Raw genomic sequence first — 20565 nt, forward strand, 5'->3', positions numbered from 1 at the left:
CATCCTGCTATAATGCTAACACCCATAACATTTTGATGCGGTCGACAGAATAAATGGGAGAGGTAAAAAAGGACATTTTAAAGGGTTATATTTGAACCTGCAGTCACTCTCATTGCAGACTCAACTTATAAGCTCAAGCTTATAAGTAGTGATAAAGGCAAAACTAGGAGAGAGATCAGCTGGCTGAATCCTCCCCATTCTTCCCCCTCCCTCTTTCTGTGACATGTGAGCTCTTTCTGCTAGCAGAGAGCCAGGTCACCTTCAAGTACACCGGGCTCCTTTACATAGTAAAGTTCCTGGGATCATATGCTAAGTGTCCAAATCAATGGATGCTGAGGGAAGAGACCTAAGAGGAAGAAGGGGTGAAGGCTGGAGACAAAATAATGACTTCTATCATCTAATATTTCAATTCATCCTCTAGTTCAGGGCTCAGAAAATCATAGAATTAAAATAGTTCTTGTGAGTTGAAAACCAAAAATATAGTCACTCTCCTTGATTAGCTGAGAATGTTTCCCTAGTTGCATAGTTAGCAAGTAATGGTAACTTAGATTCAGTACACCATCTAGTGGCTACATCATGGATTGCACATGTTCACCTAGACCCCTTTTCTTTTTTCTTTCTTTAAATTATTTTTAATACACATTATTTTATGAATCATGTTGGGAGAGAAAAATCAGAGCAAAAGGGAAAATAATGGGAGGGATTAAAAATTAGAAAAGAAGTGAACATGGCATATGTTGATTTGCATTCAGTCTCCTTAGATCTTTTTCTGGATGCAAATAGTATTTTCTGTCCAAAGTCTATTGGGATTGCTTTGAATCACTGAGAAGAACCAACTCTTTCATAGTAGACCAACACACATTCCTGTTGTTATTGTGGGACCCCCTTTCGTTGGATTTTTACCTGTGACAATACAGGTCCAGATAGTAGCCCAGGTATTTATGACTGGTATTGAATTGATTATGATTTGCTGATTATGCACTTGCTATGGAGGAATCATTGAGCTAAGCACTTAGGATGTAAACATAAATTAAACATAATGCTTGTCCTCAAAAAGCCTACATTCTATTCCGTGCACTCTAACATAGGCTAGCATTCAGTCCTCTGAATTTTTTCCAGTTCAGAAATTCAATGTTTTAAGGTTCCTTCATTCTATAACATTTGATGATTTTGTGATTTCATTTGACCTAAAGTGCTGATCTTTCAGAAAGAGGTTGAGACTGAGACTGGGATAGGACCAAAGTACATGAGAATGTTAGAAATGGGGGAGGCTATCTAGGGGGAGGAGCTTCAGCTAGAGTCTGCACATCAAATGAAAAATGAAATATGTGTTCCCCAAATGTCTCATTATAATCATCATCAATCAAAAAGCATGTTTTAAGAGCCCATGTAGATATAATATTTAATTGAGAGTTCCACATTTTAATTAGCTACTTGTAATTCTTACCCTGTTGGAAATTAATGTCTGAGTTTAACAGAGATAACTGGAAATTTAGTGGTAGAATTTTAAAAAATCATATTTAACTTTTTTTCCAATTGCATGTAAAGACAATTTTTTAATATTTTGAGTTTCATATTTTCTCCTGTCCTTCCTCATCTCCCACCTCTCTAAGCAATTTGATATGGTTATGTATGTTCATTTATGTAATATATAAAATATAATATTGTGAAAGAAGAAATGAACCCAACTGTCCCAAAATAAAGAAAATGGAAATACTATATTTGAATATGAATATGTTTTGACTCTATCAGTCCTTTCTCTGGATGTGGATAACTCATCTCCCAGAGTTCTTTCGCTGGGTGTAGCTTTTTCAATTCATTACCGCTGTATTGGACCTGATTTGGTTCATCTCATTGTTGAAGAGGGCCACGTCCATCAGAATTGATCATCATATAGTATTGTTGTTGAAGTATATAATGATCTCCTGGTCCTGCTCATTTCACTCATCATCAGTTCTATAAGTCTCTCCAAGCCTGTCTGAAATCATCCTGCTGGTCATTTTTTACAAAACAATACTATTCCATAGCATTCATATAACAAAATTTATTCAGCCATTCTCCAACTGATTGGCATCCATTCAATTTCCAGTTTCTAGCCACTACAAAAAGGGCTGTCACAAACATTTTTGCACATGTGGTTCCTTTTCCCTTTAAGATCTCTTTGGGATATAAGCCCGGTAGTAACATTGCTGGGTAAAGGGTATGCACAGTTTGATAACTTTTTGGGCATAATTCCAAATCGTACTCCAGAATGGCTGGATGTATTCACAATTCCACCAACAGTGTCTCCAGTGTCAAACTGGGTAACTTTAGCCAAATTTCTTTCTGTGCTTTAGTTTCTTCATTAGCAAAATGAGGGGACAGACTGTGTGAATGGAAATCCTCTTGAATAAATAACTCTAATTAGGAAATTTTTCTTTACATAAAACCTAAATTCTCTTTTCTGTCAAGTTAGCCTATTATTCCTAGTTCTTTACTCAGGAGCAAGAAATCATATTCCTCTTCCCATGACTGACAGCTTTTCAATAAAGCAATAATTATCAGTGATACTTATCTGTAACGTGCTCTCCTGGCAGTTACAATTACTAGCTTAATAACCGGTAGCACACTCAAGAACAACCACGTGTAATCTTAAAAGCCTTTATTATACCTACTCACATAACGCCCTAACTGATGCCCTGACTTGTTGGTTCCCGAGTGAACACCTGGTCAGAAGACCCATGTGTTCACTACCAAAACCCTTACCTCTTTTGGCTACCCATCTCGGCTTGGCCACCCAGGCTGGGAAGCCAGGGTGAAGAGTGCCAGGTTAAAGAGACCGCCTGCTGCCTGCAGTGGGCTTACATAGGGCCTGTGAGGTCACACACACAGCCAATCAGCGAGAGTTTCACCCATTACAAAGCTATCTCAATATGGCCAGGATCCCGCCCAAGGGCAGTCCTAATATCCACAGAAATTACTTCCAGACCACTCAATCTCCCGATGCACTGTGGCGCCCATTTAAAGGCCCCTTACACTTATCATTCCCCACAAGAAGTAGAGTTCACATTAACATGCTGCTTCCTACCTGTATGAGCTTAAGACAATCACTCATCCCTTCTGGACCCCAGTTTTCCTATTTATAAAATGAGGGTGTTGGTCTAGATGACTTCAGATGTCTCTTTTATCTCTAGATTTATATTCCATAACTCTGTTTTTGAAAAAAAAGTTTACTTCTTCAATTACATGTAAAAACAATTTTCACACATTCTTTAAAAAAGTTTTGAGTCCCAAATTCTATCCTTTCTTCCTTTTCATCCCATCCAAAGGACAGTAAGAAGTCTGATATAGGTTATAAATATTCAATCATGTTATATATATATGTATTTCCACATCAGTCAGTTGTAGAAGAAAATGCAAACAAAAAAAAGAAGGAAAAAAATGAAAAATAGTACATTTTGGCCTGTATTTGGATGCTATTGATTCTCTTTGGAGGTAGATAACATTTTTCATTATGCGTTCTTTGGGACTGTCTTGGATTGTTGTATTGCTGAGAATAGCTAAGTCAATCATAGACGATCATTTTACAATGTTACTCTTACTAAGTATAATATTCTCTTGATTCTGCTTACTTCACTCATAATCAGTTCATGTGAGACTTTTTAGGTGTTTTAAAAATCATCTTGATCATTTTCTATAGCACAATAGCATTCCATTACAATCATGTACCACAATTTGTTCAACTATTCCCCAATTAATGAACATTTTCAATTCTTATCCACCACAAAAAGATATATATATATATATATATATATATATATATATACATATATATATATATATACACACATATATGTATGTATATATATATGTGTATATATATATATACATATATATATATAATACATATATATATATATATATATATATATATATATATATATAATTTCCCCTTTTTATTGACCTCTTTGAGTACACACTTAGTAGTAGTATTGCTAGATCAAAAAGTATGTAGTTTTATAGCCCTTTGGGCATAGTTTTAAATTGCTCTCTAGAATGATTGGAACAGTTCACATAATGTCCCAGTTTTCCTACATCCCCTCCAACATTTATTATTTTCCTTTTCTGTCATATTAGCCAATCCTGTCAGGTGTGAGATAGTACCACAGAGTTGTTTTAATTTGCATTTCTCTAGTCAATAGTGGTTTAGGGCATTTTTTTCATGTGACTATAGGTAGCTTTGATTTCTTTGTTTGGAAACTGCATGTTCATATCCTTTGACCATTTGTCAATGGGGTAATGAATTCTATTCTTATAAATGTGTTTAATATTTCTCTGTATATATAAGAAATTATGCCATTATCAGAGTTGTAAATTTTGTCCTCAGTTTTTTGCTTTTCTTCTAACTTTGGTTGCCTTGGATTTGTTTGTATAAAATTTTAAAAATTTAATATAATCAAAATGATCCATTTTCTATTTTACAATATTCTTTATTTATTATTTTGTCCTAAATTTTTTCATTCTCCAAAGATCCGATTATTCATTCACAGGTAAATTTATTCCATGCTATCCTAATTTGTTTATGGAATCATCCTTTATGTCTAAATCATGTGCCTATTTTTGACTTGGAAGGTGTGAGATGTTGATCAATACCTAAATATGCCATCTTGTTTTCCAGTTTTCTCAGAAGTTGATTTTTTTGGTCAATTATTGCATTTTTGTACTAAAAATGATCTTTGGGTTTATCAAAGACTAAATTGCTATGGTTATTTACTATAATATATTGTGTGCCTAATCTATTTCACTGATCCACCATTCCATTTCTTAGTCAGTACCAGACTGTTTTGATAATTACCACTTTTTAATGCAATTTAAGTTCTCATATAACTAGATCACTTTCCATTCCACTTTCCCCATTAATTACTCTGATATTTTTGACCATTTGTTGCTACAGATGGACTTTATTAATATTTTTATAGCTCAAATGAAATGAGCAGAACCAGGAGATCATTGTACACAGCAACAAAATTATACGATGATCAATTCTGATGGATGTGGCTCTTTTCAACAAGAGATGATTCTTCCAACGATGTCTTGTCAACAATTCTTGTGACAGACAGAGCCATCTACACCCAGAAAGAAGACTGTGGAAACTGAATGTGGATCACAACATAAATTTTCACTGTTTTTGTTATTGTTTGCTTGCATTTTATATTCATTCTCATTTTTTTCTTTTTGATTTGATTTTTCTTGTGCAGCAAGATAATTGTATAAATATGTATGCATGTATTGGATTTAACATCTTTTTACCATGATAAAAATATATTGGATTACTTGCTATCTAGGGGAGGATGTGGAGAGCAAGGAGGGGGGGAATTTACAAGGTTTTGCAAGAGTTAATGTTAAAAGTTATCCATGCATATCTCCTGAAAATTAAACAGCTTTAATAAAAAAAAAGGAAAAAAAAAACTAATTGAAAGGCAAAACATTTTTATAGCCCTATAAAATATAAATAGTATGACACTGAATAAATAGGTTAATTTAGGTAGAATTGTCATTTATATTATTTTGACTTGAGCAATTAATATTCTTGAAGTTATTAGATTTGACTTGATTAGCCATTCTCCAATTGATAAATGGTCAAAGGATATGAACAGACAATTTTCAGGTCATGAAATTGAAACTATTTCCACTCATATGAAAGAGTGTTCCAAATCACTACTGATCAGAGAAATGCAAATTAAGACAACTCTGAGATACCACTACACACCTGTCAGATTGGCTAAGATGACAGGAACAAATAATGATGAATGTTGGAGGGGATGTGGAAAAACTGGGACACTGATGCATTGTTGGTGGAGCTGTGAAAGAATCCAACCATTCTGGAGAGCAATCTGGAATTATGCCCAAAAAGTTATCAAACTGTGCATACCCTTTAACCCAGCAGTGCTATTACTGGGCTTATACCCCAAGGAAATACTAAAGAAGGGAAAGGGACCTATATGTGCCAAAATGTGGCAGCCCTTTTTGTAGTGGCTAGAAACTGGAAAATGAATGGATGCCCATCAATTGGAAAATGGTTGGGCAAATTATGGTATATGAATGTTATGGAATATTATTGTTCTGTAAGAAATGACCAACAGGAAGAATACAGAGAGGCTTGGAGAGACTTACATCAATTGATGCTGAGTGAAATGAGCAGAACCAGGAGATCATTATACATTTCAACAATGATACTGTATGAGGATGTATTCTGATGGAAGTGGATATCTTCACATAGAGAAAAGCTAACCCAATTCTAATTGATCAATGATGGACAGAATCAACTACACCCAGAAAAAGAATACTGGGAAATGAGTGTAAACTTTTTTTTTTCTCCCCAGGTTATTTTTATCTTCTGAATCCAATTCTTCCTTTGCAGCAACAACAACAACAAAATTCAGTTCTGCACATATACATTGTACCTAGGATATACTATAATATATTTAATATATATGGGAATGCCTGCCATCTAGGGGAGGAGGTGGAGGGAAGTAGGGAAAATTCGGAACAGGAGGGAGTACAAGGGATAATGTTGTAAAAAATGTTATAATTATAAAATTAATTAAAAAAAACTAACTGTATTTAGAAAAATAAAACACTATTGAGAAAAAAAAAGATTTGACTTGATTTGTGTGAAAATTTTTTTATAATTGTATTCATATAATTCCTTGATTTGTCCTGGTCAGTAGACTTCCTAGTATTTTATATTTTTATAGTTATTTTAAATGGAATTTCTATGTTTATCTCTTGTTGCTGAATTTGATTGGTAAAATATAAAAATGTTGATAATTTATGTAGCTTTATTTTAATATCCTATAATTTTGCTAAAGTTGTTGGTTATTTCAATTAGGTTTTAAATTGTTTTTCTAGGATTTCCTAGGTATACCATCATTATCATCTGCAAAGAGTGATATTTTATTTCCTCATTGCTTATTTTATTTCCTTCAATTATTTTTTCTTCTTTTATTGCTATAACTAGCATTTCTAGTACAATATTGAATAATAATGCCAATACTGGGCATTCTTGCTAGCCTATCCTCATTACAATTAATGCTTGCTAATGATTTTAAGAATGTACTACTAATTAGTTTAAGGAAAGTTCCATTTATTTGTATGCTGTCTAATGTTTTTAATAGGTCAATTATGTAGAAGCTGTTAAATCCTGTGTAATCCTGACTGTAACTCTATGATATTTTTTCCATAACTTTTTTTTTGGTGAGATAAACAGGGTTAAATGATTTCCTCAAGTTCACACAGCTAGTAAGTGTCAAGTGTCTGAAGTTAAATTTGAATTCAGGTCCTCCTGACTACAGGATTAGTGCTCTATCCACTGTGCCACCGATCTCCTTGTTCCATAACTCTTTTTTTTTTTTTTTTTTCCCCCTGAGACTGGGGTTAAGTGACTTGCCCAGGGTCACACAGCTAGGAAGTGTTAAGTGTCTGAGACCAGATTTGAACTCAGGTCCTCCTGAATTCAAGGCTGGTGCTCTATCCACTGCGCCACCTAGCTGCTCCCTCCATAACTCTTAATGTCCTTTCCAACTCTAAATCTATAATCCCTTACAACCCTAAATCCAGGCCTTTTAATTTACAAGAATTTTAAAAATTAACTTTTAAATTTGATCCCTCTCCCATAAGCACAATTTAAAAACTGAAGCAACTCCCAAAATATCTAACTCATGGTTTGATTTAATGACTTGGGTTAGAGTGCCACTCTAATCCACTGTGCCACTGTGAGATCTTTGGCAAATCATTTCAGGACCTTCATTTGTAAAATAGAAATAATGGTGTCTCTATTACATAGCTCCTAGGATTGTTGTGCTATTAAATAAATAATGTCAGTAAAGTACTTTGCATATATAAACATTCAACAGACAATTATTAAGTTCTCATTTTGTGCAATGGTCTATGATCAGGCTATTAAAAAGACAAATAAAACATGTCCCTTCTTTCAAGTGCTTAAAATAGAGTAGTCAGATATTTATTAACATCGTCACTGTTGTTATTGTTATTTTGGTTGTTTGGTTTGTGATTGTAAATATACACAAAAATTTACTAAGATCTTAAAATTATTTTTGAAAATGTTTTTGGTCTTGTGTTGTTAGTTCAGTATTAGTGAAATCACAATTCAGTATGTCTCTTCTTTCCTTCATGATATAGCTTAACTTTTTCATCAGCGATTTTTTTCCAAAACTCCACTTTGTCCTCTTTGAATTTTCTTCCCGCCTTTGGAGTCAAGCTGAGCTCTAGGTATGACTCTGATTGGTCATAGAGAGGCCAGGTGGGCAGCCCTTCTCCATTGGGATCCCTGGGAATTAGGAAAAAAGGAGTGAGTGGGCTGGAGAATGGAGGAGAAGGTACCATTTCCTTTCCAATCTGCCACAGACACCATTTAAGTTTGCCAATGGTTCATTCTCTAGTGTGTTCCAACTTCACACTAGTTGCCTTGCCCCACTAAGAATGACTTTTCCTTAAGTCTAGACTAGGGACTAGATTGAAAAGATTACCATCCATATACCTCTTTCTACTTCCTCTTTATATGCTGTCCTGACAAATTAGAATGTAAACTTTTGGAGAGTAGGAAAATTCTTTTTTCCTTGTTTTTATATCCCCAATGATTAATATGGTTCCTAGAATATAGAAGTATTAAATAAATATTTAATCTAACCTAATCTAGGACCCATGTAAAGTAATGATGCCTCATATTATTTGGAAATGAAATGTGTGTGATCAAGTATATATGATGACATATTGTGTATGTATTCTAATTCTATTATGTGAGATAACTTGATTCTTTGGGGTCTACCAACTACATTTTCTTTTTGAGCATAATGTATTAGGATAATATTACAAAGATGCATGATAACACAATTATCTCTCTGGAGAAATGGGTTGAATGATCATATATATATGTATATATATGTATATATATATAAACATACATACATATATACACACACATATATATACACACACATATATATACACATACATATATATACACACACACACATTATATATATATATACTTCTATTTATGTAATCTTGGAAAGGTCTTTTGCCTCTCTAAGCCAGAGTTTCCTCATTTATAAAAAAAGAAGGTGGTTGGACAATGTCTCCTCTGATGATAGCAGAAGGTCTTTGAACTTGGCCTTGGTTTTATATTGCAATAATAATAATATTTTCTTACTTTTGTTAATAACAAAAAATAATATCTAACATTTCTATTGTGTCTATTATATATACCATATATTTTAGTATATACTATAATCGTATAATACTATATATACTATATACTTATATAGCATTGGTTATATATAGTTAATTATATAGCACTATGCTAAGTTCTTCACAAATATCATCTCTTTTAATCCTCACAACAATTCTGGTAGATAGGTGCTAGTATTATCCCCATTTTAAGTTGAGAAAACTGAGGCAAATAGAGTTCAACTGACTTGCTCAATCTGACAGCTAGCAAGCTTCTGAGGCCAGATATGGACTCAAGTCTTTCTAATTTTAGCTTCAGCTCTATCCACTGAGTCACTTGACTTTCTAATATAATTGGTTTCTTTTTAAATCCAATGCATTTTATTTTATGAATTTAAGAACAGAAATTAAGTAGGGGCCACAGACTTAACCAGGATGTCAAACAAAATGGATCCCACACAAGAAAGTAAGAACCTTGTTTATTGGGCCATCAGGAAGCATCACTGGGACTGATATTGGTTGATGTGGCTGTTGAGAGATTGGCCGGGGATCAGGAATTGAGGGACTGTGCAAAGAGAGCCAGTGACTGTGGGCAGAGAGGTTCTGGTATGTGTTAGGGAGAGATCCCAGCGCGGAGCGGTTTTAGTGGTTGTATGTAGGACAGGGAGACAGTGTGTGAAGCTTGGAGTCCTCATGGAAATTGGAATCTGAGTTGAGGAAAAGGAGATTCAGGGATAGACAGGGCTGTGACCTGGTTGTTAGTACCTCCTCCATAGCAGTGAACTTTTGTAAGATCAGAATCATGGACTTGTGAGCTTAGTGTATTTTTTTATCATAGGGAATTTTTTTTTTTTTTTGGAGGGGAAATGGGAGGGAGTTGTATGAGAACAGGGTTATCTGAGGTAAAGGGAATCCTGGCAGAGGTTCATCTGAAGATAAGAACGCTTAATTATTAAACTTTTCAGAATCACTTGAGGTTTTACATAATCACTTTACACTTTGTGTTTAAAACTACACACGGGAGTAAGTAGAAAGCAGAGGAAGGAGAATGCACAACAAGCGGGATCAAAGTTTCCCTCAAGAACTAAGCAAAGTAGCAAGGTTGGTTTGTAGCAAATTAAGGGAAAGGGAATGCCAAGAGTAGCATAATAAGATTATATGGGAGGTGACTGTGATATATGCCTGGGAATGCCAATTTGTTCCACTTAAGGTACAGCTAGAGCCAGTGTAATTAATTCTATGGTGAGTATTTAAGAACCTGAAGTCAGAAGTTCAAATCTTGCCTCTGACACTTACTAGCTGTCACTATATCTCTGCCTATCTGAGTTTCCTCAGCTGTAAAATGAGAATAATAGGACCTATCTCCCAGGATTGTTGTGAGATTTAAATAAGATAACGTCTGGCACAGCAGGTGCTTAATAACTGTTTTTCTTTCCTTTTCTTTCCCTATTCCTCCTCATTTAGGTATGGGCTTGAAGAACCATACTTAAGTTTGTCTTTTAGGAACTGCTCAGAGAATTATAGAATTTCAGAATTGAAAGGAGATGCTCAGAAACCCCAAAATATACTTGAAAAAAGTACTATAACATACTTGACCAAAAGTACTATAACAAACCGAGACAGATAGAGGTTAAATGATTTACCCAGAGTCCTATAGCTAATAATTATCTGAGGTTATATTTGAATTCATGTCTTGCTGACTCCAAATTTAGCACTCTATTGACTAAGCCATCTAGCTGCTTGATTTTTCTTATGGGGAAACTCATTGCTATTTACTAAAACATTCCATTTATAAAAGCCTTTATATATACACAAATAAATATTTATTTACATGTAAATAAATATATTATATAAATGTGTACTATATAAATATAAACATACTTTATAATATATATCTATATAAAAACAAATATATATTTACTTATATATATTTATAAAATATTTATAAAGCATTTTGGAGACAGCTCATGCCTTAGTGGATAGAGTGCTAGGCCTAGAGTCAGAAGACCAGAGTTCAAATTCAATTTCAGACTCTTCCTAGCTACATGACCTGGGGACAAGTTGGATTGCCTGACCAAAATGGAGCCACTGGAGAAAGAAATGGTAAACCACTCCAGTAACTTGGCCACAAAAATCCCAAATGGGGTCACAAAGAATTGGATATGACTAAAATAACTGAACAACAACAGCAAAATAAAATACTTTAAAATTTACTGAGTAAATGAGTATGTCATCTCATTTGATCCTTGCAATAATATTGTGAGGTAGGTGTTATTATTATCTCCATTATTTTACAGATGAGGAAACTGAGGTTGATAAAGGTTACCTATTGGATACTATTATTAGTGCTATTTTGTATCTTGATTATTCCTGGTTTATGATGTTTATATGATAGCTTTTTTGGGGGGAGGTGGGTACAGAGCAAACATTTAATTCATAGTGTCTTGAATGGCTGTACTATCTATCTTCACCTAGCTCTCTGTAGCAAAAGGTGTTGCTTCTCTTTCTATGAAAGGAATTCTCTTATAAACTGTACACATGGAATAAAAAAGTGAAAAAAGCCTCCATATTAAATAATTGAGGGAGGATGTGATCTTATATCTTCCTGACTCCAAATTCAGCACTTTATCTACCTTACCATGTAGCTTCCTCTATATAGGAAATTCTAATTGTTAGGAATTGTTCATTTTGTGATTATTTGTAAAGTTGATTGGGAATTGGGGGAGACAACAAGCATTTATTAAGTGTCTACTAAGTTTAAGACACTGTCCTAAATGCTTTACATATATCTCATTTCATTTTCACAATGTCCCTGGAAAGTAATTACTCTTATTTTCCTTCTTTTACAGTTGAAGAAACCGAGACAGACAGAGGTTAAATGATTTGCCCAGAGTCACATAGCTAATAATTATCTGAGGTTATATTTGAATTCAGGTCTTGCTGACTCCAAATTTAGCACTCTATTGACTAAGTCATCCCGCTGCCTTTATATCCCATCCTTTAATAATCACCTGTTTTGAAAGTCCAATAATGACTAGATGTTACCTAAACTGACATTAGTCATTATTGGGACAATAAGATATCCAATGCTGTCCATAACCATGGTGTAGATACCAGTCTCTCTCTTCCTCTGAAGATGCTTGTAGCAATTCTATCAGAAGGGAACTAGGAATAGTTCTTGGGCTGATCTTTCTACATTTGCCTTAGTACTTTGGAGGCCACTGTTATCAGAAGAGAGAACTTTTCCTAGAACAAAAGATAATCTCTGAGGCAATGGTGACATGGGACCTATACTTTTTAGGAGGGACAAAGGGATGTGATGATTATGCCCTATTTTGTGGCCCCAAAGCCAAGAACCCAAATATCATAAGACCTTCTGAAAGATATAAGTATAAGGATAAGATTCTATAGGCTTTGGCCCTCAGTTTCCCTCCATGTCCATGGTAATTACAGTACAGTGAACTATTATTCATCCCTGTTTTGCAGCTGCTGAATAACCCTAGGAACAAATATAGCTTACAGAATACTGTCCTGGGTGGATTCTGGCCAAATCCACCAAGGACATATTATCTATATACTGGAACTAGCCACTCTAGAAGTAAAGCTTTACTTTTGGATAGACTCAACAGGACTGTCCCCCCTTCTGGATTTTCTCAAGAAAGTGAAGTCAGTATTGCTGGCATTTAGCCATTTTTGTTCCCTGGACTATTTAAGTCATGATAGATCAGTACCCAAATTGGAATCTCACCCATGGAGACCTGGGACCCTCTTGATTAGGACTTTCTGGGCTGTTTTCCCTAGAGAGAGTTCTGCAAAGTTGCTAATTCCCCGAATTGGTGATGCATTCTTTCTTCTCTCTCCTTCTAGTCTATATATCTTGTTGTATTGTACTAGTTATATTATTCACAGGATGCATTAAGTGTCTTTGTTGTAAGAACTGCACTTTTGGTTTCCTTTTTTTATAATTTATTGTTATTATACTAATTATTATTAAACATTTTCATTATAACCTGATGTCTTAGGTCTTGTTGTGGGAGTGAGCCATTCTGTAGAAGCAAATCATAAATCTTAACCTAATGTTTTCTTAGAGCCCATTCTGGAATCAAAAAGTTCCTCTGTGTAAGGTGATTGTCACCATTTTACTTACCCTGTCCGAATGAAATTGGCCCAGTACCTCATCATTGTCCTACTTAGCTGTTTCTCTTCTTCAGTGGAGTCTGGAAAAGCTGGAAATAACCATTACTTCTGTAGTCAAACTTAAGAGTTTGATGCAACAAAAAACTATCAGAGTTTCACATTCAGGTCACACTGCACATCTGAGAAATGCCCGAGCCTGACCCAAAGATTTGTGGTTCATTATAATCAATGTACTTAAGGGGAGATTCCCAATAATTTTTCCACAAATACTCTGATACCTTTATATATAGGTCAGGAAATAGTTTTAGCATCATGAAGTTCTCTAATAATATGGAAAGCTGCCCTGCAAGTTTCTGGCTAATCATTTATACTAGTGTCAAAACCAGGCAGTTTTCCTGTATTTGATATTTGATTTTATTTTATGATTTTTTTCTATAATCCCACATAACAAACTTTGATTTCTTTTCTATCTCTATATGAAGAAGCTCAAGTGTTTCTTTATATCTCAAGAATCAAATGCCAAAAGTCCAGTTTCCCTGGACTTTGATCTCTTTTAATTAAGGTTTAATTAAACATTGAGCTAAAGTTTAAAAGTACAATTATCTCATAAAATATTCCAATTTCATGCAATTAATGATCACAAAAGAACCTGGAAATTACTTCATTCTGAGGAAAGGTTGTAATCCCACAAAACTTTAGCTTCTGAGAAACTATGATATTTGTTATATTTGAGAAACAAACTAGATGACCTTATCCCACATTAGCCCTATCCTTGCCAATTCTGTCTCTGTCTAATTGCGGCAATCATTAGACCTGCTTTATGTTCTTGCTCCTGCTAATGTACCATTACTTTGTGTAGAAAGGTGCCTCTATTTACCTTTTTGTTAAATTTAACTCATGATAGTAGCTCAGCATTTGCCTATTTTTAGAATGATAGGGCAATTCTCTTATTGACTATTGAGCAATAAGAGCCAATGACTTAGTGGACTTTTAAAAAAGTATTGATTTTTCTCCTGTCTCTCTTCCTTTTATCTACCAGGTATATCATGTAACTCTAGGACTTTTCATGAGGGTGACTCTTCTACACACTGGAAACATTGTCATTGTCCCCACATGGCTGTTAGAAGTGAGCTGTTGGATACCTCTTCTTTCTGTTTTTTTTTCTCCCGATGGTATGTAACCAAGCAGTGATCCTGAGATGGACATTTCCAGAGTGGGATGCCACTTTGTGAGAATGAGGGATTTGGGGATAATTAGATCCTCAGATGGCAGATTTCCTGAAGAAATTGTACATCAAAGAAAATAACTACTGACAAGAGGAATAACCCCAAAGTCTGGACTAGCTTATGAAAAGACATGAACCAGAAAAGGGTTGTTTAGACAGGGCAGAGATGAAGTGATGTATAGTAATATCTATTCAGCATTCCTATCAATTCCATTATGCCTTGATGTTTTAAATACAAACCTCTCAGCAGAGTATAAGAATAGTTATGTCATTGTAACCAATTTTTTAAAGTCTTATTGTTAATGTATATTTGTGATAGCCCTCTCTAGTAAGCTTTTCTTTTGTATGTGGATCATGTATGGAGCAGATGTTTATTTGGAGTACCAAATCTACTCTGCTTTTTGGGAATATCCTAGATATGAGCTTAGTTTTAACTAAGAAATTCTCTTTAGTGAGCACCAGAAGGTGAGAAAAATGATTTGACCCTTCTTCTAGATGGTCAAGATTCCCCTACAACTAAATCCAATCACCATTTTTATGGGCTCAGAGCATGAGGGACCCAGAGTAGTACATAAAGGAGATGAAGTACCCCAGACCCTTGAGTCTAGGAGCACTTCACTATTATTAGATTTTAGTATAAGACCTTTTAGACTAATTGAAGGTCCATCATTTCTAAACTTCTTCAATTTATAAAGTGACCTCCAAACATGGAGTTTCTATCCCAGAACAGGCAAAGATCAAGTAAAGAAGCACAATAGAGGCCCAGGTTCAAGCTTGACTAGTTGAGTCCCATTTTTTATGGGCACATGGGAGAAATTGCCAGTCCTTCTCCACCCCTCAGAGGAAGTCTCAGTGTTACATGATGCTATTTAAGGAGTCAAAAAAAGAGAAAATAAGGTATATTCAATCCTTTTTTTAAAAAAAACCAGCTATTGAAACTTACCATAAATGCCAAGGGAAGTAACTCCAAGAAATTTCTGCATTAAAGGGTCCTCACCATTCTTTCCAACAATAACTCTCTTGACATCGTGGTTCCTCTTCCTACAAAGTGCCAACAACCTACCCCTTCTCTAGATCTCTTCCTTTCCTCACCACCCATATTTGAAATCTTCCTTGCTGGAAATTTTTAGCTGTCAACCTGCATATAGGCAATAGAACTATCAGAAGACCTCAAATTCCCCTTTAAAATCCCTGAATTTCTGACTGATCCTTTTATATTTGACTAATCAGGAGTACATGTGCTAGACTGGGGAGGAGCAATGGGAGCCAGGCTTGGAAGGCAATCTTCAAATAATGACCTTTTCCTTTTCTTCCCTTGTTGAATACTCAAAATAATCTTACTCAGGTTTGGGCTTTTCCTTGATATATCCTATCCCACCCTGGAGATGAGTTCCTTTTATAGAACCTGTGATGCTGATATATCCTGTACTCTTCCTTCTCCAAAGTCATTTTTGATCCCCTACGAGTTTTTCTTTGTGTTTTATTATTATTTTTTTAAACCTGGGTCTCCCACTCTTGTTCAGATTAGAAGTACAATTGTCCATTCACGGGCCCAATCTCAATACTGATCTACATGGGAACTTTGATCTACTTCTTTAAATCCTGGGCTTGCTTGCCCTATTTTAGGCAACCTGGTAACTACATAGGAGAGTTCACCATATTGGTACTAGACTTAATGTGGACACACAATTGCCTTAATCCAATGCAGATCAGAACTCCCAATCCAGACAATCTTCGACCTCAACCTTCCAGCTGGGATTATAGGCATGTGCCACCATACCTGGCAACTGCTTTTTAGTATTATTGCTTTTCTGTGGAGATCTCTAAGTCCCCAAGAGCAGTTGCAATGATGTGGGACTCCAATATCTTTGGGATATTTTGTGTGTTTTGGCTGACTGTAGAATGGATTTCACAGTAATTGAAGTCTTCTTCCACTTCTTTCTCCTGGTTATCCATTTGCTATTCCATTTGCTAATTTTAAAAATCCAATATTTACTTATTAATTTAATCTTCCCTGAGATTATGCATTCTCCAATATTTACACACACACACACACACATACACACATACACACACGTGTGTGTGTATGTGTGTGTGTGTGTACATGTCTTAACTCCCCACTAAGGAAGGATACCAAGTTTCTTAAAGACAAAAACTGCATCTTTGTATTTCTTGCAATTGTAGACAGCAAATATTCAGTAAAGATTTACAGATATATTTTCCTTACCCAACATGGAGCGCTCATCTTCCATGAAAGGGCCTCCAAAAACGAATGTGAGCTCAGCGGAATGGTCAGCTTTTATATAAGCAGGTTTGATCTTATCAAAAGCACTTGGCCGATGCTGGAATTCATATAAATAGACTGGAGCTCCACAATCTGATGGAACAGAGCCCAGAAGAAGCCTGGAGTTAGGAATCTGAGAAATCTCACTGGGCAAAAGAAGCCCATTTTACTTCAATATTTTTTTGTTGTTGTTGTCGACGTCTTCTATTCATTGCAGAGAAGACCAATGACATCAGAAAGATTATGTCTTGATTTGCACCTGAATTGGATTTAATAAAGCAGAGCTGCACAAAATCATCAGCCCTATGCTTTCCTTCAGTCACGGAAGTCTAGTGGCAAGACAACAATCAGGATAATTGCTATGATCTGGAACGCAGTGGACAATCTGGGCATATTCAGTGCCTGGCCAAGCTGTAAACACTCTACATGTAGGGCCTGCTTCAGCTGTCTCATAACCACTGGAACAAATCGTTCTTATCCTCCCATTCTGCTGGGGGAAATCATTATATGCTTGCAATAGACACCCCCCTAATTCACCAACGGCTTTGAAACCCAATGGTTACCCTCAATCCACTTTAGCCTGTCTAATCTGGATGATTTTCCTGGTGTGGTAAGCTAGGTAAAGTGTTTTGGACAGGCAGTCAGCCAAGATGGTGATTGAATTATAGGACATTTGATTGATAAAGCCTTTCTGGAAATAGTAGTGTTGATTTATTTTTATTTTTTACTGTTCTCAAAACTAGATTTTTCAAATCTTACAAAGTTATAACCTGGTGCATCTCTGACACTCATTCGAATATAAACAAATGGAAACCAAAAAAAAAAAAAAATAAAGGCACCATGCATTCATGTGTGTGCTATAGCTTCTTGGAGAGTTGAGTGTTAGGTGGCAACCAAAGGTGGATGAGTAGTCCTGGAAAATCAGCAAACCTTCACACCAGAGGTGCTAGTTCTCCCTGAAAACCCACTGTTGTTGTCAAAATGTGATAAAACTACCTTTGAAGATATTTAATGAAAAAACCATCTCCCATAGGAAGCCAGTATCAGTTAGATCAGTTAGAAGAGAAATTCTCATTCTCCCAGAAAGAAGAAAAGGAGCATTTATTAAGCTCTACTGTTTGCTAATGAACTTCTCATTTGGTCCTTACAACAACCCTGGGAAATAGGTGTTATAATTATTCCCATTTTTCAATTGAGGAAACTGAGGCAGGAGGAGGTTAAGTGACCCACTTAAGGTCAAACAGCTAGGCCAAATTTGACTTTAGGCCTCGCTTGCTCCAGGCCCAGAGTTCTATTCACTGTGCCACCCAGATGCCCCTAAGAATTTGTTATTACTATAACATATAATAATTAATTAATGATAAACATAATAATACTACTTCAAGGATCCATGATTTCCTTGATTTAGGTTCCACCTACGACTTAATAAACTAAAATCCTGGTTGTCAACTTTCAACCTTCCTAGCATGGAAACCTACCTGTGCATGGTCTGCACTGCTGCAGGACCAGCATGAGGTCCCCTTGATATCCAGATAAAGCATCCTAAGGAGGTTTTAGGGGAACACGATGATAATTACAATTTTTTAAAAATAGTACACATAGTTCTATAGTGACTTAGAGTTTACAAAGTGCTCTCCTCCTATGAATATTGTGAAGTAGGGAATACAAATATCATCTTCATAGTTTTACAGATAAGGAAACTGAGGCTAAGAAAAATAAAGTGGTTCTTCTAGGGCCACATGATCATTAAATGGTAGAGTTAGAATTTGATAAGGTTTCCTGACTCCAAGAGCCAAGGATGTATTTCTCTTCCTCTCTATGTCTTTCTCTCTCTCTCTCCCCTTTGTATTTCTCCCCAACCCTCTTTCTCCTCCTTCCCTCCCTCCTTCTCTTTACCTTTACTCTCTTTCTCTTTCTCCCTTCATCTCCCTTCCTTCCTTCCTGCTTTCCTCTGTCTTCTCCCTTTCCCTTTCTCCTGTCCTTTCTTTTTTCCCCTCTGTCTTTCTCCCCCTTCTCCCTTCATCTCTCCTTCCTTTCCCACTTCACAACTCCCAATCTTTCTTCCTGCCTTTTAGAGGTCACAGTCCAATTCTTTTACATATAAGAAAAGCCTACAGAGTTTAAGCAATTTTTCCAAGGGCACACAGATAGCAAATGGCAGAAATAGGTTTTGAACCAAGCCCCTTTACCTTGAAATTCATCCATGCTATTACAGAGGTGGGGACAGATATACAATGAATGAAAATAATTCCTATTCAAAAGAAGTAGGGATTCTGAAGGAGGAGGCAGAAAAAATATAGGTAAATATATACAGAAAAAGTAGAATAAAAATTAATAGATACAAAAGCATTAACTATAAAGTGAATTGAAGAGACAGTCACTAGCAGTAGGGAAGATTTCCTATAGAAGGTGGGATTTGATTTGTGTCCTGAAGGAAGAGAAACATTCTGGGGGATGAAGGTTCAGGGATGGGGGAAAGTGAATCAATGCAAAGGGTCAAAGGTGGGAAATGACATGACATGTGTGAGGAATAGAAAAAAATAGAAATAGGAATAAAGAAAGACAGAGTCATCTCCAATGAAGAAGGAGAGATACATTGCAGCTGTGAAGGGCTTTTACAATTAATAGAGGAATTTATACTTGATGATTTTGGCAAGAGTGTGGAGAATGCAATGAAAAAGCTTGATGCAGGAAGAAAAATTAGGAGGCTATTGCAATAATCCAGATGATAATGATGGGGTGCAACTTCTAGGAGTGTAATAATCCTGAGGCCCCCTGACCTTAGGAGTGCTATTGTTCTTTTTTATGTTGTTTTCCTCATTAGGATGTAAACTTTTTAAAATTATAGCTTTTTATTTACAAAACATATGCATGAGTAATTTTTTCAACGTTGACTCTTGCAAAATCTTCACTTGAAGAATAATAGATTCTGCTCCAGCCTTTTACTTTTACTCTGTATGTATCACTCTGCTTTAAATGTGTTTCTTGTAAACAACTTATTGTAGGATTCTGGCTTTTAATCCAGTCTGCTGTCCACTTCCATTTTATGAGAGTTCACCCCATTCACATTTATGGTTAAAATTACTAGTTCTATATTTCCTGCAATTTTATTATCCCCAGTTTATATTTTTCTCTTTCCTTTTCCCCTTTCCCTCCTTCCCAGTGTTTAACTTATGAGCACCACTTGCTTCAAGCAGCCCTCCCCCTTTAAAGTCCCTCCCTCTTCTTATACTTTCCCCTATTATTTCTGTTTTCCTTTCTATTTAGCCTATCCCTTCGATTTTCGCCTTTCCCCTCCAACTTTTCAATGAGAGAAGTTTTTCTCTGTAAACCAAATATGTCTAATATTTTCTTTCAACCAAATTTGATGAGAGTAAGATTCACACAATTTTCTCCCCTCTCCCTTGTTTCCCTCAAACATAATAGGTTTCCTTTGCCTCTTCATGAGATGTAATTTCCCTTATTTTACCTCCACTTTTCCTTTTTTCTAGTACCATTCCCTTTCTACCTCCTTTTTTATATTATAACAGTAAAAGTGTATTATACATGCACTCTCTACGTATACCCATAACAGAAATACAGTTTTCAAGAGTTCTTTTTACCTTTTTATGCTTCTTTTGAGTCTTATATTTGGAGGTAAAATTTTTTGTTTAGCTCTGATCTTTTCATCAGGAATAAATGGAATTAACCT

General features: G+C 35.5%; 1 protein-coding gene across 5 annotated transcripts in view; it reads right to left on the minus strand.

Moving 5' to 3' along the window:
• Positions 1–7970: 7970 nt before the first annotated feature.
• LOC141554526 (carboxylesterase 3-like) overlaps positions 7971–20565 on the minus strand; it is a 49352-nt gene continuing 36757 nt past the window's right edge. For all 5 annotated transcript variants that reach the window (XM_074286503.1, XM_074286504.1, XM_074286501.1 and 2 more), the window contains 3 exons: positions 16818–16967; positions 13376–13454; positions 7971–8329 (listed from right to left, as the gene is read on the minus strand). In XM_074286503.1, coding sequence (XP_074142604.1) covers positions 8143–8329; positions 13376–13454; positions 16818–16967 — 416 coding nt within the window. In that variant the 3' untranslated portion in view covers positions 7971–8142. The remainder of the gene's footprint in view (positions 8330–13375; positions 13455–16817; positions 16968–20565) is intronic.

Source organism: Sminthopsis crassicaudata, chromosome 2 (genome assembly GCF_048593235.1).
Source record: "Sminthopsis crassicaudata isolate SCR6 chromosome 2, ASM4859323v1, whole genome shotgun sequence".
In the NCBI taxonomy this organism is placed as follows: Eukaryota; Metazoa; Chordata; class Mammalia; order Dasyuromorphia; family Dasyuridae; genus Sminthopsis; species Sminthopsis crassicaudata.